This window comes from Coregonus clupeaformis, chromosome 27, assembly GCF_020615455.1.
Source record: "Coregonus clupeaformis isolate EN_2021a chromosome 27, ASM2061545v1, whole genome shotgun sequence".
Classification (NCBI taxonomy): Eukaryota; Metazoa; Chordata; class Actinopteri; order Salmoniformes; family Salmonidae; genus Coregonus; species Coregonus clupeaformis.
The window spans coordinates 7,583,968-7,607,146 of NC_059218.1; the positions used below are offsets into that span (position 1 = coordinate 7,583,968).

Consider the following 23,179-nt stretch of genomic DNA (forward strand, 5'->3'; position numbering starts at 1 on the left):
TTATTTTGCATCATACAGTTTTGTGATATTTGCAGACAAAAATGCTTGATTTTGCTGTGTCAATTCTGGCAATATGCAATGATTTTGTCCAATTTGTTGCAAAAATTAGCTGACGAGGGAAATGATTGTTGATGTGTGGCTTGATTTAACCATATTATGCGGTAAATGTGCCGTGATTGGTTGAAATCGCATGCCCTCTATGTACTGCGGTGATGGGTCAGTTTTATGTGATAATATTGCGATGATTTGACTGTTTTATGCGGAAATAGTTAGGTGATTGGTCAAATTTGCGGGGAATTGTTGATTATGTAAAATACATTTTTGATTGCAGAATCCTGGAGGGACTGATCATAGTCTACAGTGGGGGAAAAAAGTATTTAGTCAGCCACCAATTGTGCAAGTTCTCCCACTTAAAAAGATGAGAGAGGCCTGTAATTTTCATCATAGGTACACGTCAACTATGACAGACAAAATGAGATTTTTTTTTCCAGAAAATCACATTGTAGGATTTTTAATGAATTTATTTGCAAATTATGGTGGAAAATAAGTATTTGGACAATAACAAAAGTTTCTCCATATACCCTTTGTTGGCAATGACACAGGTCAAACGTTTTCTGTAAGTCTTCACAAGGTTTTCACACACTGTTGCTGGTATTTTGGCCCATTCCTCCATGCAGATCTCCTCTAGAGCAGTGATGTTTTGGGGCTGTCGCTGGGCAACACGGACTTTCAACTCCCTCCAAATATTTTCTATGGGGTTGAGATCTGGAGACTGGCTAGGCCACTCCAGGACCTTGAAATGCTTCTTACGAAGCCACTCCTTCGTTGCATTGGGCGGTGTGTTTGGGATCATTGTCATGCTGAAAGACCCAGCCACGTTTCATCTTGAATGCCCTTGCTGATGGAAGGAGGTTTTCACTCAAAATCTCACGATACATGGCCCCATTCATTCTGTCCTTTACACGGATCAGTCGTCCTGGTACCTTTGCAGAAAAACAGCCCCAAAGCATGATGTTTCCACCCCCATGCTTCACAGTAGGTATGGTGTTCTTTGGATGCAACTCAGCATTCTTTGTCCTCCAAACACGACGAGTTGAGTTTTTACCAAAAAGTTCTATTTTGGTTTCATCTGACCATATGACATTCTCCCAATCCTCTTCTGGATCATCCAAATGCACTCTAGCATACTTCAGACGGGCCTGGACATGTACTGGCTTAAGCAGGGGGAGACGTCTGGCACTGCAGGATTTTAGTCCCTGGTGGCGTAGTGTGTTACTGATGGTAGGCTTTGTTACTTTGGTCCCAGCTCTCTGCAGGTCATTCACTAGGTCCCCCCGTGTGGTTCTGGGATTTTTGCTCACCGTTCTTGTGATCATTTTGACCCCACGGGGTGAGATCTTGCGTGGAGCCCCAGATCGAGGGAGATTATCAGTGGTCTTGTATGTCTTCCATTTCCTAATAATTGCTCCCACAGTTGATTTCTTCAAACCAAGCTGCTTACCTATTGCAGATTCAGTCTTCCCAGCCTGGTGCAGGTCTACAATTTTGTTTCTGGTGTCCTTTGACAGCTCTTTGGTCTTGGCCATAGTGGAGTTTGGAGTGTGACTGTTTGAGGTTGTGGACAGGTGTCTTTTATACTGATAACAAGTTCAAACAGGTGCCATTAATACAGGTAACGAATGGAGGACAGAGGAGCCTCTTAAAGAAGAAGTTACAGGTCTGTGAGAGCCAGAAATCTTGCTTGTTTGTAGGTGACCAAATACTTATTTTCCGCCATAATTTGCAAATAAATTCATAAAAAATCCTACAATGTGATTTTCTGGAGAAAAAAAATCTCAATTTGTCTGTCATAGTTGACGTGTACCTATGATGAAAATTACAGGCCTCTCTCATCTTTCTAAGTGGGAGAACTTGCACAATTGGTGGCTGACTAAATACTTTTTCCCCCACTGTATATTCCATTTCACCTGAGACTTGAGAATAATTTAGTGCATCCATTTACTGTCTGTCCACTGACTCGGTTGTGTTGTTTTGACTCTGCAGGAGAACCCGTACCTGTGCAGTGACGAGTGTGACGCCGCCAATCCGGACCTGGCCCACCCTCCTCAGCTGATGCAGGACCGCGAGCGCACCGGCCGCATCACCTACTGGCAGACAGTCACATGGTCCCGTTACCCAGAACCCCTCTTGGCCAACATCTCCCTAGCCTGGAACAAGAGCCTGGAGCTGACGGATGACATCGCCATTACCTTTGAGTACGGCCGCCCCACCATAATGGTGCTGGACAAGTCCACGGACCACGGCCGCACCTGGCAGCCCTACCAGTTCTACGCCGACGATTGTCTCGACTCCTTTAACATGGCACCAAAGCGTGTCCCCGACCTATCGCCTGCGAATATTACCCGTGTCATCTGCACTGAGCAGTTCTCACGCTGGGTGGGATCGAAGAACGATAAGAACGTGAAGTTCGAGGTTCGGGAGCGTTTCGCGGTGTTCGCCGGGCCGAGGTTGCTCAACATGGACAGCTTGTACACCCGTATGGAGAGTATGAAGGGCCTTAGGGACTTCTTTACCTTCACTAACCTCAGGCTGAGGCTGCTCAGGCCGGCCCTGGGGGGAACCTACGTGCAGAGGGACAACCTGCTCAAGTACTTTTACGCTATCTCCAACATCGAGGTGCCCGCAAGGTAAGATTGAGTTACTATTAAATGCTATAGAGAACAGCGTCATGTTCAGTATGGTGGAGAAGTTGAAACCGAGTGAAACGGGGAGGTACTACCTGAACTTGTCCAATATCTTGTCAATTTTCTGATGCAAATGTTCTGCGACGTTCTGCTACGGTGTGCTCTACTGAGCACGACCAAGGTGTTTTACAGAGAGAAGTGTTGGCTGCTGGGTAAATTAGTTTACTTCAATGTTCACACACTGAAAATAGGTCTCACACCTGAAACATATGTTAGTTGTTTGGTTTCAACGCTACTCTTATTGTTTGTTTAGAAAGCTATAACTAAATCACTGTTACGTTCATACACACTCTCACACTCCCCAACATACATAACCACACTAATCCTAGGTCCTTTACACTGAACCTCTGTTACTCCCTGTGCATGAATCCTACTACTCTCGCTGTCATTGGTCTACTACGGCGTGATGATGAATGACACAAACACACGGCCTCGGTGGTCTTAACGTAAACCTGCGTCCACATCTACCGTGGCGCCGTGGTGCTGGGCGGGAACTGGGAACCTCTTCCATGGCAACTTTGTGACAGTGAGAGATGCCTTTCGCCATTGCACCGCCTGCTTAGCTTCAGCAAGCCATTTCTCCCACCTCTCAAAATTATTATTCCAATCAATATGGCAGGGTGACATTTGAATGGTATTTAACAGCCACGTTAGAATGGAGGGAGGAGGGGAGGAGAGGGGGATGGAGGTGTGTAGCATGAAAAGTGAAAAACGTGTGAGTGAGGGATTGTGTTGAGGTGGTGTTGGTTGACAGAGGTGATGAGAGAAGGAGAGGAGTAGAGAGGTGTTTGAGGTCTTGAGTGGATGCTGACACAGCACTCCAGTCCCCCAGGCAGCTCTGCCACCCCCCGGCCTGTGGTTAGAAGCAGGAGCAGGCCTGGAGGTATTGATCACAGACACTTTTCAGGCTTAGCATTGAGAGGCCGAGGCCGAGGGAGAAGCAGAGCGAGCGAGAGAAAGACAAGAGTAAAGAGGGAGGGATATACCATTTCACATGGTAGGGCCTGGAGTTTTTCCTGACCACATATAGCCTAGATGTAGAGCTGGTCACTTGGTCAGGAATAACTCCTGACCCTAACCTAACCCTATCTCCCAAACCCAGCAACCCTGCCCAACAGCCCTTGCCCAATTCTTAACTTACCAACGTTCCCCAATTTCCCCATATCAAATACAATACCTCTATCAGTTGTTTTGTGAGTTCCTGCAAGGGCCACATATAGCTACTGAACAAACGTATTCACTAAGTTGCTTTGCATAAAAGTGTCTGCTAGCTAAATGACCATATAATATTATAATTTCCTTACCTAAAGAACATACCTCATCTCTCAGTGTCTCCCTTGACATCCAGATCGAGAAAATAAACTATAACAGTACAATACTGTCTATGCTGTTGCATCCGGTAACAAGGTGACCCAAATAGCCCCTATGGAAATGACTGATGCCTGACGTCTTCCTCCATCACCGCCCACACCGCCCGTAACATAATCACTGATCAATGCTGTTATTCTAGGATGCCTGGGGGAGGAAGGGAGGGATGGAGGGATGGAGGGAAGGAGGGAGGGAATATTGGGTGATGGGGGTTGGTCGGTCAATGGGCCGGTGGGGGGTCTCCGGACACTACTGTATAATCGGAGGTGTCTGATGATTACCGTTGGATACCGATTTCCGAAGGCCAGGTGATTAGTCAATGTTCCCTCAGGACAATAAGGCTGAGCCATCTCATCTGGCACGGAATATATTGGGATTTCCAAACTGCTCGGGAGAACATTTAAATAATGAATAATGAATATTCACCCCCGTTGCAGAGGCACCGCTGGGACCGCTCGCGGTGAAAAGGGTTTTATATTATAAAAGAAGACCAAATGGTGCGCTTCTTAGTCCAGGTCGCCGCAGTAATGACATAAGGTGGTGATATCGACGGAGGGGAGAGGTAGAGAGTCCTTTCCTGAAGGGCTCGTGTGTCCCCTGCACTCCCCACTCCCTGGCCCCTTCAGCAGTAGCTCAGTGACTGAACACTAAACAGTGAGAGGTAATAATCATTAATTGAACTCAATGAAGCGAGTGAAAGCAACACACACACAGAACCAGATTCCCAAGATATTACATTATTTCCATAAGGACATTTAGTCCTATTCAGGGACTGTACATACACCTTGCTTGGTCCTACTGTATTTATCAGGTCCTATAAAAACTGCACTATCCCTTTGTTGTTGAGGGGCCACACTAAAAGAAGCACCATCTCAATTTCAAGGAGAGAAAGCCCTAAATTCTACATCATCATTTAGTATTTAGGCAGCAGCTACTCTTCCTGCGGTCCAAACAGGAATAAAACATCACAACAAAACAGCCTACATAATAAATATAACAATATATCATACAATACATTGTTACATTATTACTCTATTATTACAAATGTACAATAGAAAATGTACAATAATACAATATTACGATGTGTGTGTGTAGAGTGTGTGTGCGTACGCGTATTTACATTGGTGAAAACCGATTCAGAGGGAAAGCTCACTGTATGACCGGAACTCTGACTCTCTCTCTCCCCCTCTTCATCGCCCCATCTGTCACTGGCTATCCAGAGCAATGGAGTGGAGAGGGGAGGAGGTCGCTGCTACCAGCGACCATTCTAAACCATTCTAGACTGTATAATGTATTTGGATTAGGACTGTGCACAGAAGTGGATTGGGCCTTTCTAATGGAATAGGCAGCAGGTCGTTGAGTGGGTCTGTAGAATGGAATCAATTTCTCGGCTTAGAGCCATACAGGAAGAATAGAAAGAGCCAACTAAGTGGATTATAGGCCCAAGACAGAAAGCCCTGCCGGGGCCAGAGACGGACGAGGGCAATGAGGGTGAAGACCTACATTTGCCTCCCTGGTAATCTGACATAGGGCAGAAAGCATAGGGCAGGGCGCCAGGCTATAGGTGGCATCAAGAAGTCTGTTAAAAGGCACACAAAGGGTGACATTTTCCTGTCACAAAGACACCTGCGCTGTGAGCTAACGCATTGTGTAAATGAAATGATATCTGCAGCGCGATTTATATTGTAACATTTCTTTTGATCAATTACAATGAGGAGAAACTTCAGTTTAACTGCAGATTTATGGAGCATTTACACTATATAAGCGGCACTCGCCTAGCCACGCTAGCATTGCCCTCATGTGGGTGCTAACAAGCTAGCAAGCAAGCTAGTGCTACGTATCAACAGCCATTGTCAGCCAATCCAGTAGGGGTTGGAAGCTATGGTGAGCATCGATTGGTCACTTGCGTCATGATATTGCGGAGGATTTGAATAAAGTTCAGCTTTCCCCAACTTTAGTCCAATCCTGTTTAGCTCCCTCGCGCATGCTCACATCGCTCAACGGTTCCCCCGCCCACTCTGCTTCTCTCACTTTCCTTTCATTGAAAGTGAATGACTTCCGATATTTTCACAGCGCAATGCCCCTTTCTAGTTTAAATGGCCAATTAGGTACAGTGTGGTACATGCGCCACAAGCAATCGCAAGGTACAGTATTCTGCCATTATTTTGAATGTTGCAGTGCATTAGTTCACAGTGCAGCTGTTTAAGCAAGATGAAAATGTCGCCCTAAGACTTTCTTAGTTGAGTTTGAACAGGCCCATTCCCAAGTTGAGGGACCCACTCTTCTTTTTATTTATTTTTTATTTACTTTCTCAACACGTTGGACGACAAAGTCACCTCAAACTACCTCAAACCATATGACCATACGATGTTAATGCTAATGATTGAGCCCTGTGAGTGGGAGTAGTGTTTTTCAGATGAACATGTTGTATTGTGGCTGTTTGGCGTGTTTGTCTCTTGGCCGTGTGTATCTCCCTGTGATACCTGGGCCCCCTGCTGAGTGAGATAATGTGAGCTCTTGGCTCCCTCAGTCTCCTTCTACCAAGCTGTTGAGGCTGGTAGGGCGGAAACGGGTGGAGCTAGGGTTCTGCAAGTTTGGGGGAGTGGGGGGTGGTAGGGCTGAGGGTTGTAGCAGGTGGGGCTACGCCTGGTGTACTACAAGTTTGGGGGATGGGGGGGGTAGGGATGGAATGGATGAGGCTACTGCAGGTTTGGAGGACTGGTTAGAGTTATTTTTATTTTTATTTTTTACAATTCGCAATTGTTTATGGCGATCTAAAATGAGACATACATCTGCAATGCTTTAGGCTAGAAACAAGCGGTAAAATGCCAGAGTAAGATGCGACATTCAGAAACTAAGCTACGACCTTCTGAAGTTAAAGAGTCAAAGTAATTGGGCTTTGCTTGGGAAGTCATCTTATACAATGTGTGACTCTGTCGCCATCAATTGATCAAATCACTTTCTGTAAAAGAGAACATGTCATTAAATTGAGGGTTCATATAAACTAAGGGCTGTTCGGGTGGGAGGAGAGGGGGGGGGGGGCTTAACATTACCTTCCTGGCTCAAAGGCCCAGTACATCTGAGGATTGCAGATAGGACTGTGTTCGTTTAACAGGCAAAGTCTGTGTAAAGTTTGTGTGATGGGAAGTTCTGTGTGACATTCAAGAGCTCTGTGTGAGGTATGTGGGTGACAGATAAGACTGTGTGACAGATAAGGCTATGGGACAGGTAGGTCTGTATGTCGTATGTGAAAATGACAGGTTGTTAGGCCCAAGTAGTGAGTCATTTCGGGTCTCAAAGGTCTGTCTACTTTACCTCCTGTGGAGAATGAAGGATTGCTGCTAGCTTGCCCTTTGTTGTTTCTCTGTTGTTTCACAGCACTATTTTTTGGGACTTGATTATCAATGTTATTGGGATTTTGACTTTGGAAACTGCCACACTGACTGGGTTTTGAATTATGCCAAAGTTTTCTTTGGTGTCCTTTACCTTGTGGTGAAGGTGAGGGGAGATGAAGTAGAAACCCATACCAGGGGAGAGAGGGAGAGGGAGAAGGAGAGGGAGAGAGAGAGAGAGAGAGAGAGAGAGAGAGAGAGAGAGAGAGAGAGAGAGAGAGAGAGAGAGAGAGAGAGAGAGAGAGAGAGAGAGAGAGAGAGAGAGAGAGAGAGAGAGAGAGAGAGAGAGAGAGAGAGAGAGAGAGAGAGAGAGAGAGAGAGAGAGAGAGAGAGAGAGAGAGAGAGAGAGAGAGAGAGAGAGAGAGAGAGAGAGGATGATCGATGATGAACCTCCAGTATAGTAGCATGGGACTGCGCTGTGTGATCTTATGTTGAATTATGGTGTGTGTGAAGCTCTGTAAGTGTTATCCAACACACAGCTGCCTACATGGTGAGGGAGTAGCGTTCCAAATCCAAAACTGATATTGAGGTTGTACGTGTCTGCAGTTCCACCAAAATTATGTTGAGATAAATTTAAGTTAATTCAATGATTTCTGAATATCTGATCCACTTTTTATTTCTATTGATATATTTTTTGCATTTCCATCCAACTACGAAATGCAAACATACTGTATCTTACGTGTGAGAAGATACATTATACATATGCATTAATGCAGGTTGACGTTAATTGGGATGAATCTTGCCCTGGAGGCAGAATTGAGCAATATCCACTAGATGGGCCAGCTGCAAAGTTACAATTGACAAGATCAAGGATTTTCTATTAAATTGACAAGATAGTTGAGTGACCGCTCTAACAATGGAAATAGATGTCCTCAAAGATGCAAGGCAGGGTGAGACCATTCTAGCCAATGAGAGGGCAGACGCGTGTGAACCACAGGCACAACCCCCGATATAAAGTTATTTTTTTCAAAGTTACCAAAATACCACTTGTCTCCATTTATGTCAGTGCATTCCTAACAACCTAACCATTACGAAACTTCCACTTGATGCCTCCTGTAGCAAATTAGCACAAACAAAGTTGTTGACCAAATTCGACACTGTCATTGACCTGCATACAAAATTCCTCAATTCGTGGTTTTATTTTCATGGACAGATTTTGGGCGGAGTAAACCCACGGCCAGCCCGCTCATTAGACAGGATTAGGCCGCCGCCTATGGCGGTAGATTGACGAGGGCGGCATTTTCTGAGCTAAACTGACCAAGACGCACCTCCAACAACAACACATAAACCTCAGACAATTCTGCCTAAAAACAATGACAATTTCTCTCAACCAGTGGCATATGGGCTTTTTAGGTGAGCGCTGATGCCGCCCTTTGATAAGCAGTGCCCACTTTGTCAAAGGTAGGGGCGCAAAATATTTTGCTTGTCCATTCCCAGTGCGCCTCACCAACGTTCCGTCAAAAACATAATCTAATATGAATGTAGCAGATATAGGATATGGTAGAAAGAGTATGTGGCCTTTTCTGTAGCCTACAGGCTGGAGAGAAAATGTATGACAATGTAATGAGATGAACACTTTTTACATCATGTAGCTTTCTCCGATCATATAGCCTAACCTAAATGGCGCTCAATCAAATAAAAATGCGCTGTCATGTTAACAAACAACATATCCTAAAAACAGGACAGGTCAAAGTAAAATGGACAATATGGAATGGACAATCACAACTGTTGTCCAAGAGTTTCACCCCATTGTCATGATCAGTGGTTTCAAGTTTGCATCCATACATTTTTGACAAGCTGATCATAGTGAAAATTAAAATACTTCTGCATTTCCCGCTGTGTAAACACGTTGCAAATAGGGTCACGATAACTCCTGATAAGGTTGGGTAGCTGATTTTCAGAGTTTAAATAGACAAATTCATTAGTCACAGGAATCAGGACTAATAAAGCAAATGCAATGGCCTGTTTTACCAATGGTGGGCCTACCACATGGATGGGCATTCATAAAATTATATTGCGGGCTGACATGGTAGGCTACACCCCAGTAAGCATGAGCCAACGTCTTTTTTTGGTCCTGTCCAGACATAGTTTTTTGGTGTTTTACAAACGGTAGACTTACCACGTTGATGGGCATTCATAAAATTCAATTTCAGGCAACACTGTAATGCCCCATTTCAGTAAGCATGGAGCGATGCCGACGCCTTTTGGATGTATTTTTTTGGTGCAGTTCCGGACCACCCTTGATTTCCACATCCACGGACATTGGTTTTTGGTCCAGTCCGGACCAAATCTATACCAATCCTAGACGTCTATGTTTGGTTCAGATTTGGTGCGGTCCATACTAGCTTTGATTTCACTGTCCACAGACATAGATTTTTGGTCCTTCATTTTGCTTACTGGGACTATTCTAGTTTTGCAGAGGGAGGCATTTTTTGGTCTTACCTATGGTGGCAGAACAGCAAAGACCGGCCCTGAGTAAACCCTTTGGCTTTCCACGCCCCTTATTGGTTACCTCACACAAGCTCCGCCCCTCAGAGGTTAACTTCCTGCTAGAGAGACAGCTTTCTCTCAGAAAACAGATCGCTCTTTAAATCATTCATGAGAGGGCTCTCCGGGAGAAAACAAAGACATGCAGAAAGGAGAGGAGAGGAAGGGGAGCGAAGCGGCAATGAGGTGTCATTTTTCCTCTCATATGCAGTGATTTATGACACAGCGGTTGTAACTGATTTGATAATCACTGTTTATTTCTCCGCCAAGGCAGGAGAAAGTAAGAAGTCAGCGTTTTTTTGTTTTTTATGTTTGTTTTTTTGTTTCACTGGTGTGCTTTCTCTTTCCTCTTTCAGTGAATCTTGCTTTCTTCCCCTGGCACACACGCACACGCACACACTTACACACTTACACACACAGACACGCACCCCCCTTCTTCCATAAATATCCTTTTAAATTCACAAACAGAATAGATAATTATCCTCTCTTCCTCGTGGTAGCCCTATGGAGCCACATTGTTCAAAAGAATTGGCCCAAAAGAAAAAATTACGTTAAACATTTATTTTTATTGTAAGTGAAAGTGAAGTAATGCACATTGAAACAGAAAATTCAAAAAAATATGTAAACCAAAAATATTGAATTGCATGATTTTTTTAATTCAAACATATTGAAAATTATTTTGAAAGCATTCAGTTGATGTTTGCATCATACATTTACATTTACATTTTAGTCATTTAGCAGACGCTCTTATCCAGAGCGACTTACAGGAGCAATTAGGGTTAAGTGCCTTGCTCAAAAGGGCACATTTACGTCATTTAGCAGACGGGGAGGGGGGGTAGAAGGATTACTTTATCCTATCCCAGGTATTCCTTAAAGAGGGGGGGTTTCAAATGTCTCCGGAAGGTGGTGAGTGACTCCGCTGTCCTGGCGTCGTGAGGGAGCTTGTTCCACCATTGGGGTGCCAGAGCAGCGAACAGTTTTGACTGGGCTGAGCGGGAACTATGCTTCCGCAGAGGAAGGGGAGCCAGCAGGCCAGAGGTGGATGAACGCAATGCTCTCGTTTGGGTGTAGGGACTGATCAGAGCCCGAAGGTACGGAGGTGCCGTTCCCCTCACTGCTCCATAGGCAAGCACCATGGTCTTGTAACGGATGCGAGCTTCAACTGGAAGCCAGTGGAGTGTGCGGAGGAGGGGGGTGACGTGAGAGAACTTGGGAAGGTTGAACACCAGACGGGCTGCGGCATTCTGGATGAGTTGTAGGGGTTTAATAGCATCAAATCTTAAATAGTTTTTGGTCAAACAACTTATTTTCACTCTCGGTTCTTATCCTTGCGATGACAATTCTTCTTCTTTCAAGTCATCTTTTCCCTGCACAGAGTTTTGGTACGGTCAAGGACGTCCCAAGGACCCGGGCGCGGGTTTAGGGGGGGATGGGCGTGTTTTTCCTGTTAATAAAGGTCATGGCGATCTGCTTCCTGGGAACCACTTTATTTGATTTTCCTGGGAACCTGTTTTTAGCCATTGGTCGCCTGTATTAGTATTAGCTTGCAATTTCTCTCTGGTCCTTCACCTATTTGTATCGTGCATATACAGTATATATATAAATTACTTATTCCACATTTTGCTGTGGTACAGCCTGAATAAAAAATGTAGAGAAAAAAAAATACTCACTCATCTACACACAATACCCCATAATGAGTGAAAACATGTTTTTAGATATTTTTTGCACAATTATTTAAAAGAAATATATCATTTACGTAAGTATTCATACCCTGATTCAATACGTTGTAAAAGCACCTTTGGCAGCGATTAGCTGTGAATCTTTTTGAGTAAGTCTCTAAGAGCTTTCCTCAACTGGACTGTGCAACATTTGCCCATTATTATTTTTAAATTCTTCAAGCTCTGTCAAATTGGTTGTTGATAATTGGTAGACAACCATTTTCAGGTTTTGCCATAGATTTTCAAGTAGATTTAAGTCAAAACTGTAACTCGGCCACTGTCTTCTTGGTAAGCAACTCCAGTGTAGATTTGGCCTTGTGTCCTGCTGAATGGTGAATTAATCTCCCAGTGTCTGGTGGAAAGCAGACTAAACCAGGTTTTCCTCCGGATTTTTTTGCCTGTGCTTAGCTCCATTCTCTTTATTTTTTATCCTAAAAAACTCCCCAGTCGTTAACGATTACAAGCATACCCATAACATGATGCAGCCACCACTCTGCTTAAGAATATGGAGAGTGAAACTCAGTAATGTGCTGTATTGGATTTGCCCCAAATTTAGGACAGAAAGTGAATTACTTTGCCACATTTGTTGCAGTATTACTTTAGTGCACATGTGTCAAACTCATTCCACAGAGGGCCGAATGTCTGCAGGTTTTTGCTCCACCCTTGTACTTGATTGATGAATTAAGGTCACTAATTAGTAAGGAGCTCCCCTCACCTGGTTGTCTAGGTCTTAATTGAAAGGAAAAAACAAAAACCCACAGACACTCGGCCCTCTATCTACACCCCTGCTTTACTGCCTTGTTGCAAACAGGATGCATGTTTTTGAATATTTTTATTTTATGTACAGGCTTCCTTCTTTTCACTCTGTCAATTAGGTTAGTATTCTGGAGTAACTACAATGTTGTTGATCCATCCTCAGTTTTCTCCTATCACAGCCATTAAACTCTGTAACTGTTTTAAAGTCACCATTGGCCTCATGAGCAGTTTCCTTCCTCTCCGGCAACTGAGTTAGGAAGGACTCCAGCCCTGTATCTTTGTAGTGACTGGGTGTATTGATACACCATCCAAAGTGTAATGAATAACTTCACCATGCTCAAAGGGATATTCAATGTCTGCTTTTTTTTTTTTTTTTTACTCATCTACCAATAGGTGCCCTTCTTTGCGAGGCACTGGAAAACCTCCCTGGTCTTTGTGGTTGAATCTGTGTTTGAAATTCACTGCTTGACTGAGGGGCCTTACAGAAAATTGTATGTGTGGGGTACAGAGATGTGGTAGTCATTCAAAAATCATGTTAAACACTATTATTGAGTCCATGCAACTTACTATGTGACTTGTTCAGCAAATGTTTACTCCTGAACTTATTTAGGCTTGCCATAACAAAGGGGTTGAATACTTATTGACTCAAGACATTTCAGCTTTTCATTTAAAATTAATTTGTAAAAATTTCGAAAAACTTTGACATTATGGCAGGGTCCTCAGGACCCCAAGTGGTGCACATTTAGGTTTTTGCCCTAGCACTACAAAGCTGATTCAAATAATCATCAAGCTTTGATAATTTGAATTATCTGTGTGGTGTAGAGAGCATTATGTGGTATTGTGTGTAGGCCAGTGACAAAAAATCGAAACGTAATCCATTTTAAATTCAGGCTGTAAAACTGTTCAGGGCATGGTACTGGGCAGAGGCCGACTAGTGGTGACTACTTAAGTCTGATGGCCTGGAGTCTGATGGCCACTGAGGAATGATGAGGTCACTCTTCCATCCAAGTACTCAGCAAGATTTTGATTGTTTTCATGTTGTAAATTTGTTGAAACATTGGGTTATTATCAATAAGAATTTTCTTGAGAATGTGGTGTATGTTAAATGAAATACACAATACAACAATGTTACATTAAATACACACACGATGCATCCACAGTCAACCTCCTTAAAACATTATTATGCTGCTGCCTACAAAATGGCTGTGCAGGCCCTATAAAACCAACAACAATTATTTGATACAAATGTACAGCAATGACATCAAACTAATCAAGTATTCACACCCCTTGGCATTTTTCCTATTTTGTTGCCTTACAACCTGGAATTAAAATTGATTTTTGGGGGGTTTGTATCATTTGATTTGAACAACATGCATTTTTTATTGTGAAACAAACAAGAAATAAGACAAAAAAACTGATAACTTGAGCGTGCATAACTATTCACCCCCCCAAAGTCAATACTTTGTAGAGCCACCTTTTGCAGCAATTACAGCTGCAAGTCTCTTGGGGTATGTCTCTATAAGCTTGGCACATCTAGCCACTGGGATTTCTGCCCATTCTTCAAGGTAAAACTGCTCCAGCTCCTTCAAGTTGGATGGGTTCCGCTGGTGTACAGCAATCTTTAAGTCATACCACAGATTCTCAATTGGATTGAGGTCTGGGCTTTGACTAGGCCATTCCAAGACATTTCAATGTTTCCCCTTAAACCACTTGAGCGTTGCTTTAGCAGTATGCTTAGGGTCATTGTCCTGCTGGAAGGTGAACCTCCGTCCCAGTCTCAAATCTCTGGAAGACTGAAACAGGTTTCCCTCAAGAATTAACCTGTATTTAGCGCCATCCATCATTCCTTCAATTCTGACCAGTTTCTCAGTCCCTGCCGATGAAACACATCCCCACAGCATGATGCTACCACCACCATGCTTCACTGTGGGGATGGTGTTCTCGGGGTGATGAGAGGTGTTGGGTTTGCGCCAGACATATCGTTTTCCTTGATGGCCAAAAAGCGCAATTTTAGTCTCATCTGACCAGAGTACCTTCTTCCATATGTTTGGGGAGTCTCCCACATACCTTTTGGCGAACACCAAACGTGTTTGCTTATTTTTTTCTTTAAGCAATGGCTTTTTTCTGGCCACTCTTCCGTAAAGCCCAGCTCTGTGCAGTGTACGGCTTAAAGTGGTCCTATGGACAGATACTCCAATCTCCACTGTGGAGCTTTGCAGCTCCTTCAGGGTTATCTTTGGTCTCTTTGTTGCCTCTCTGATTATTGCCCTCCTTGCCTGGTCCATGAGTTTTGGTGGGCAGCCCTCTCTTGGCAGGTTTGTTGTGGTGCCATACAGTATTCTTTCAATTTTTTAGTAATGCATGTAATGGTGCTCCGTGGGATGTTCAAAGTTTCTGATATTTTTGTATAACCCAACCCTGATCTGTACTTCTCCACAACTTTGTTCCTGACCTGTTTGGAGAGCTCCCTGATCTTTATGGTGCCGCTTGCTTGGTGGTGTCCCTTGCTTAGTGGTGTTGCAGACTCTGGGGCCTTTCAGAACAGGTGTATATGTACTGAGATCATGTGACAGATCATGTGATACTTAGATTGCACACAGGTGGACATTATTTAACTAATTATGTGACTTCTGAAGGTAATTGGTTGCACCAGATCTTATTTAGGGGCTTTATATCAAAGAGGGTGAATACATATGCATGCACCACTTTTCCGTTATTTATATTTTATAATTTTTTTAAACAAGTTATTTTTTTCATTTCACTTCACCAATTTGGACTATTTTGTGTATGTCCATTACATGAAATCCAAATAAAAATCCATTTAAATTACTGGTTGTAATGCAACAAAATAGGAAAAACGCCAAGGGGGATGAATACTTTTGCAAGGCACTGTAGATATATATCTTGCCTGTGTTTGCGGAAACCAGTGGATGAGCTATTCCTCTTCCTCACACATCTCGCTCCAGGGTTGAAGGACAGACACCTGGGCCAACACTTTCACATCCATCCCTCTACAGTCAGTAGAATCGTCATCAAGTGGGCCAACTTCCTATACACACAGCTCGAAACAGTGACCATCTTGATGTCATCATAGGAATTGAATACCAACTTGCTGGAGCTTAGGTGTCAGACACCGTCCTCTCTTCTGCTGCAGAGTGAGATGTTCTCCAACTACAAATCCCACTGCACAATGGACGCATTAGTAGGAATAGCTCTTCATGGTCGATCAGCTTTGTGTCCTCACTGTATGCAGGCTCCATCTGCAACAAATACAGTCAGGCATCCAACACCATCTCACCGAGGACATGGCAGTAATGGCCAACAAGGGGTTCCTCATCGATTACCTTGTACCAGGGAAGGTCTACTGTCCCCCATTCCTCTTAAAACAGAGCCAAATGCCAACAGCAGAAGTTTGCTCGCCTGAGGATCCATTTGAGGGAAAATAAACGTATCGTTTATATTGACGCTGATGAATTTCTTTGATATTGTCATGACATTTTGATACTTTAATTATTTGTAATACTGACATTGATATTTTATTTTAAACCTTGATTATCAGTTGATTACCATTTACCAGTTGTGAATAAATATGCCGGCTTAGGTTTTTCTATTTTAAAAGTTTGTTTCCTGTTTCATTATTCCTCCAAGAGCAAACCTATTCCGATTAAGAGTATCCTAGCCCAGTTGCACATATAGTTTAAGACGAGTATTTTAGTAATTGTACATTGTGTTCGCTACACATTTAAGTGACATTTCTATTCCAAACACACACACACACACACACACACATACATACTGTTACAAGAAATATATATGTTTTTATAAATATATGAATATACACAACACATTGAACTATACCTTAGGTGTTCTTGAATCAAACAATAGCAGATGCACAGATAGCACGGTCAAAAGACTCTGTATGGGCTCTTGCCAGCCTTTCCCATTAGGCCTCTGACTGCACCCCATGACTGTTATATAAGTCAATTTCATTTCATAATTCTAAATATAATTCATACAAATATCAATTTGGCTCTTACATCTAGACTAGAATCACCTTGCAAACAAACCAATAACCAACAAGAAATTAGTTAAATTCAATTTAAGGGCTTCACACATTGTGGGGCTGCAGTTCGGCTGAAACCGATTTAGTACTGTGGCTTCACAGACAAGTACTTGTGCATGTACATGTTGAAGTAACAGGAGTCTGTCTTCTCTCTGATCACCCCTGTGACCTCCGGGTCAGGATGCAGCCGCTGCACAAGCACATCTTCCTGGGCACAGACAACACCACTATAGCCCAGTAATGAGCAGTTGGCCCTGCACCTGCCAAGAGTAGACATGGCTCCTCCTATTTGCAATTAACATCATTTTTGACGTTGGGGCACTTTATTTCAAAAAACCCAAAAGGTGGCCATTCCATGGGAAACAAACACGCACTGCGTTAGGCCAAGCTGGTAGTCGACTAGAGGTAAGGATGGATTTGATGGAGCATCTTGGTGGAGTTTGATGTGCTTAGTAGTAAGCTTTGGCTGCTGGTAAGTTAAGACACTCCCCTTCTGCACCAACCCGGAAGCAGATTCCACTAGAGGCCTGTCGACAGTCATGCCTATTGTGGTCACCAGTGGTTTGTCCAATGTGGAAATCCCTGTCGGTCTCTTCCACCTTCAGCACAGAGAGATCCGCCAACAGTCCAACCATTCCTTTGTAGCGTGTGCTTCTATAGTGTACAACATAGAAACACAGAATCAGTGAATTTGTAGACAGAAATTATGAGATCTTAAACAATGAAATATAGCAACTTCATAGCTTACCTCACTCTTTCTGCCATGCGGTTTGGTGTAGGCTTGGATATAACCATCTTGTCGATGGGCCCAGGTTTCACACCCTGTGAGACAAATGCAGAGCTATGTTTGCAACCTCTGAGAAGGAGAACCAATCATAGATCAGGAAAACACTGTTTTTGTAAACACTGAATGTGGACCACTGACAGTGAACAGTAATCAAGGGTGTACATGATTCTCTCAAGGAATGTGATTCTTTAGCTACTGTGGGTAAATCTAGACATTGTAATTGCACCTATAATTTACTGTTAAATCACTTAGTTGTTCTCGGTTTGTGCCATCATTCTTCTACCTCTGTACAGCTGTGAACAGGAGGCACAACTGTCACACTGAGCTGGGAGAAAGAAGTATGTCGTCTGGAAGAGCAGTGCAACTGCATGATTGCAGAGAAGTACCTGCTACACATGGTGATGGGTGAGGACAACAGGGTCATAATCCCAAAGCATAATCTAAACAGATCCCGAAGCAAAAAAGTATGCGATTAGAGATATTCCAAATATTGAGGACAGTGTGAAATATAGCCTACTCACTGGCGTAACGCAGTTTCTCTTGGCCCCGCAATGTAGGAGTTGACCCCCGATGGTCACTCTGACAGAGCTTTAGAATTCCTCTGTGGAGATGGGATAACCTTCCAGAAGGATAACCATCTCTGCAGCACCACCAATCAGGCCTTTATGGTAGAGTGGCCAGACAGAAGCCACTCCTCAGTAAAAGGCACATGACAGCCCGCTTGGAGTTTGCCAAAAGGCACCTAAAGGACTCTCAATCCATGAGAAACAAGATTCTCTAGTCTGATTAAACCAAGATTGAACTTTTTGACCTGAATGCCAAGCATCATATCTGGAGGAAACCTGGCACCATCCATACAGTGAAGCATGGTGGTGGCACCATCATGCTGTGGGGATGTTTTTCAGCGGCAGGGACAGGGAGACTAGTCAGGATTGAGGCAAAGATGAATGGAGCAAAGTAAAGAGAGATTCTTGATGAAAACCTGCTCCAGAGCGCTCAGGACCTTGGACTGGGGGCGAAGGTTCAACCTTCCAACAGGACAACGACCCTAAGCACACAGCCAAGACAACGCAGGAGTGGCTTCGGGACAAGTCTCTGAATGTCCTTGAGTGGCCCAGCCAGAGCCCGGACTTGAACCCGATCGAACATCTCTGAAGAGACCTGAAAACAGCTGTGCAGCAACGCTCCCCATCCAACCTGACAGAGCTTGAGAGGATCTTCAGAGAAGAATGGGAGAAACTCCCCAAATACAGGTGTGCCATGTAGCATCATACCCAAGTAGACTCGAGGCTATAATCGCTGCCAAAGGTGCTTCAGCAAAGTACTGAGTAAAGGATCTGAATACTTATGTAAATGTAATATTTCACAAATAATGGTTTCTGCTTCGTCATTATGGGGTATGTGCAGATTGATGAGGGGAAAAAAACAATTTAATCAATTTTAGAAGAAGGATGTAACCTAACAAAATGAGAAAAAAAGTCAAGGTGTCTGAATACTTTATGTATGTATGTGTAGATATGTAGGTACGTGTATATGTATGTATGTATGTATGTATGTATGTATGTATGTATGTATGTATGTATATGTGTGTGTGTGTGTGTGTGTGTGTGTGTGTGTGTGTGTGTGTGTGTGTGTGTGTGTGTGTGTGTGTGTGTGTGTATATGAGTTGGCGGATGCTTTAGTCCAGGTCTGGGAGGAGATCCCTCAGGAGACCATCCGCCACCTCATCAGGAGCATGCCCAGGCGTTGTAGGGAGGTCATACAGGCACGTGGAGCAAACACACACTACTGAGCCTCATTTTGACTTGTTTTAAGGACATTACATCAAAGTTGGATCAGCCTGTAGTGTGGTTTTCCACTTTAATTTTGAGGGTGACTCCAAATCCAGACCTCCATGGGTTGATACATTTGATTTCCATTGATCATTTTTGTGTGTTTTGTTGTCAGCACATTCAACTATGTAAAGAAAAAAGTATTTAATAAGATTATTTCATTCATTCAGATCTAGGATGTGTTATTTTAGTGTTCCCTTTATTTTTTGAGCAGTATATATATATATATACATATATATACATATATATATATACAGTGAGGGAAAAAAGTAATTGATCCCCTACTGATTTTGTACATTTGCCCACTGACAAAGACATGATCAGTCTATAATTTTAATGGTAGGTTTATTTGAACAGTGAGAGACAGAATAACAACAAAAAGATCCAGACAAATGCATGTCAAAAATGTTATAAATTGATTTGCATTTTAATGAGGTAAATAAGTATTTGAACCCTCTGCAAAACATGACTTAGTACTAGGTGGCAAAACCCTTGTTGGCAATCACAGAGGTCAGACGTTTCTTGTAGTTGGCTACCAGGTTTGCACACATCTCAGGAGGGATTTTGTCCCACTCCTCTTTGCAGATCTTCTCCAAGTCATTAAGGTTTCGAGGCTGACGTTTGGCAACTCGAACCTTCAGCTCCCTCCACAGATTTTCTATGGGATTAAGGTCTAGAGACTGGCTAGGCCACTCTGGGACCTTAATGTGCCTCTTCTTGAGCCACTCCTTTGTTGCCTTGGCCGTGTGTTTTGGGTCATTGTCATGCTGGAATACCCATCCACGACCCATTTTCAATGCCCTGGCTGAGGGACGGAGGTTCTCACCCAAGATTTGATGGTACATGGCCCCGTCCATCGTCCCTTTGATGCGGTGAAGTTGTCCTGTCCCCTTAGCAGAAAAACACACCCAAAGCATAATGTTTCCACCTCCATGTTTGACGGTGGGGATGGTGTTCTTGGGGTCATAGGCAGCATTCCTCCTCCTCCAACACGGCGAGTTGAGTTGATGCCAAAGAGCTCGATTTTGGGCTCATCTGACCACAACACTTTCACCCAGTTCTCCTCTGAATCATTCAGATGTTCATTGGCAAACTTCAGACGGCCCTGTATATGTGCTTTCTTGAGCAGGGGGACCTTGCGGGCGCAGCAGGATTTCAGTCCTTCACGGCGTAGTGTGTTACCAATTGTTTTCTTGGTGACTATGGTCCCAGCTGCCTTGAGATCATTGACAAGATCCTCCCGTGTAGTTCTGGGCTGATTCCTCACCGTTCTCATGATCATTGCAACGCCACGAGGTGAGATCTTGGATGGTGCCCCATGCCCCATGCCAGATTGACAGTTATTTTGTGATTCTTCCATTTGCGAATAATCGCACCAACTGTTGTCACCTTCTCACTAAGCTGCTTGGCGATGGTCTTGTAGCCCATTCCATTCTTGTGTAGGTCTACAATCTTGTCCCTGACATCCTTGGAGAGCTCTTTGGTCTTGGCCATGGTGGAGAGTTTGGAATCTGATTGATTGATTGCTTCTGTGGACAGGTGTCTTTTATACAGGTAACAAACTGAGATTAGGAGCACTCCCTTTAAGAGTGTGCTCCTAATCTCAGCTCGTTACCTGTATAAAAGACACCTGGGAGCCAGAAATCTTTCTGATTGAGAGGGGGTCAAATACTTATTTCCTTCATTAAAATGCAAATCAATTTATAAAATTTTTATATGCGTTTTTCTGGATTTTTTTGTTGTTATTCTGTCTCTCACTGTTCAAATAAATCTACCATTAAAATTATAGACTGATCATTTCTTTGTCAGTGGGCAAACGTACAAAATCAGCAGGGGATCAAATACTTTTTTCCCCTCACTGTATGTATATATATATACATACACATACATATACACACACACACACACACACACACACAACTGTCCTGTATAGGCTACCTGAACCTGCATGATATGAGCCGTCCTCGCGCTCTCTCCCAGCTTGGATAGAAAGTTGTGCGTATTAACAGTCTATTAATGCCAAATAATAGAGTTCACCCTCAAAACACTAGCTTACTAGGGATTGTTTCTTTATGCAGTGTACTGTCTATATCTATTTACCGTTTTTAGCTTCTAGTCATAAACTTTTTATAAAAATGACATCAAATAGCCTAACAATGAGGAAAAAAGTAGTCGGCTTGAGGATAAATTCAGCCACTATTCACTGTTGAACACTGCAGGTTTTGTCTGGCTAATAGCCTACAAAAATGGGCTGCAATATTAAATTAAATTGAATTAAATCCAATGTGATAGACTCCTCTGGTGTCCTGAAGTCCTCCTTTTTTTGTGTGCAAGTGTTTTCACCACGGCCTGTAGGTCCAGGTTGCAGGCCCGACTGTTTTCTATACTGAGTATTGCCAATCCAGACAGTCTTTCCTGAGACATTGTGTAGTATATGTCCATTGCACTGCACACAATTTAAACTTAGTCTTGAATTATGTATTCCAAGATATACCAGAGATAAAGGACTGTTGATATTGCAACCACATAACTCAAACGCCAGTTCACCAGTAGCCAGCCCTCAAGAACTGTTGTGTGCTAAAGATGATAATCAGTTTGCATCTGCCGATTTATTGGCTGTCCAGTATCCAGACGACCTGTCCCCAGAGGTTCCTATAAAGTTAATCTCTTTCCGTAGCGTGTTGAGGCCGGCAATTAAGGAGAATGAGAGGCTCAATTAAAGATGTTACAGAACTGCTGTATTCGAAGCACAACTCCCTTCTGCCCAGTTTCCCTGATGTTGCTACGGCAATCAAGCTGTATTTACCATCTTTGTAACTGTCGCTTCTCCGGAGAGATTGTTTCCTAAACTAAAACTCATAAAGAACTACCTAAGAAGAATTAGGCTCTCAGTCTGATATGCGCTTTTGAATATCTGAGTAAGCTCTCCTCATTGCACTAGTGCCGTCGTAGCCTTGACCACGGCATTTGTTCACTGATATCTAATGTTAGATGCAGCCACTTTGATTCAAAAATAAAACATGTGAAGAAAGGAACAAACTAGAAACACATAATACTTATACTAGCTATACTATACAACTTATACTACTATTATATACAAAAAAGCACATATATATATACATATACATATATACATATATATATATAACACACAATACAAATAGGAGAAGGACCAGAGAGACATTTCAAGCTCATACCAATTGTCACAAGTGTCAGTGTAATGCGGTGGTTCGAAGTCAGGTGCAGGAAACAGAACTCGAAGAAACGTACTTTACTGAAATAAGTAAAGAATGCAACACAGAATACCTCCACACAGGGAGGAACTAACCTGCTCACCAACGACACACGAAACGAAAAACAACCACGCACAAAACACATTGGGAGCCACTGGGTTAAATAGGGAAGGAGTGATCACAATAATGGGCAACAGGTGTGTAACAATAAACAACAGGTGCAACATAGAAACATAGAATATAGATCAGCAGCAGCTATTATTCCGGTGACGACAAATGCCGAAGCCTGCCCGAGCAAGGAGGAGGGGCAGCCTCGGCAGAATCCGTGACAGTACCCCCCCGTGTGAGCCCAATAGATCAAACGATCGCGGACCTCCAGCGGGACGTACACACGACCCTCTGGACACTGGGGAGGAGTGGGTTCGTTACGCAACGCCCGCTCGATGTCCGCGTCCACCTCCCACACCACCGGTGCCACCAGACACGACGCCGGAAGTATGGGAGTGGGCTCCATGGAACTCTCCTCCGTGTCATACAGTCGGGACAGAGCATCTGCCTTAGCGTTCTGGGAACCTGGCCTGTACGAAAGGGAGAAACAAAAACGGGTGAGAAACATTGACTGGCGAGGGTTTAATCTCTTCGCCGCCCGGATGTACTCCAGATTGCGGTGGTCAGTCAAAATGAGAAAAGGGTGGTTAGCCCCCTCAAGCCAATGTCTCCACGCTTTCAGGGCTTGGACCACGGCCAACAGCTCCCGGTCCCCCACATCATAGTTGCGCTCCGCCGGACTGAGCTTCTT

At 43.5% G+C, this 23,179-nt stretch overlaps 1 protein-coding gene across 3 annotated transcripts in view; it reads left to right on the top strand.

The window, feature by feature from the left end:
• The window catches only part of LOC121541431 (netrin-G2), a 158,661-nt gene that overhangs the window by 26,017 nt on the left and 109,465 nt on the right, over positions 1 to 23,179 (top strand). For all 3 annotated transcript variants that reach the window (XM_041850430.2, XM_041850431.2, XM_041850432.2), the window contains exon 4: positions 2,044 to 2,687. In XM_041850430.2, coding sequence (XP_041706364.1) covers positions 2,044 to 2,687 — 644 coding nt within the window. The remainder of the gene's footprint in view (positions 1 to 2,043; positions 2,688 to 23,179) is intronic.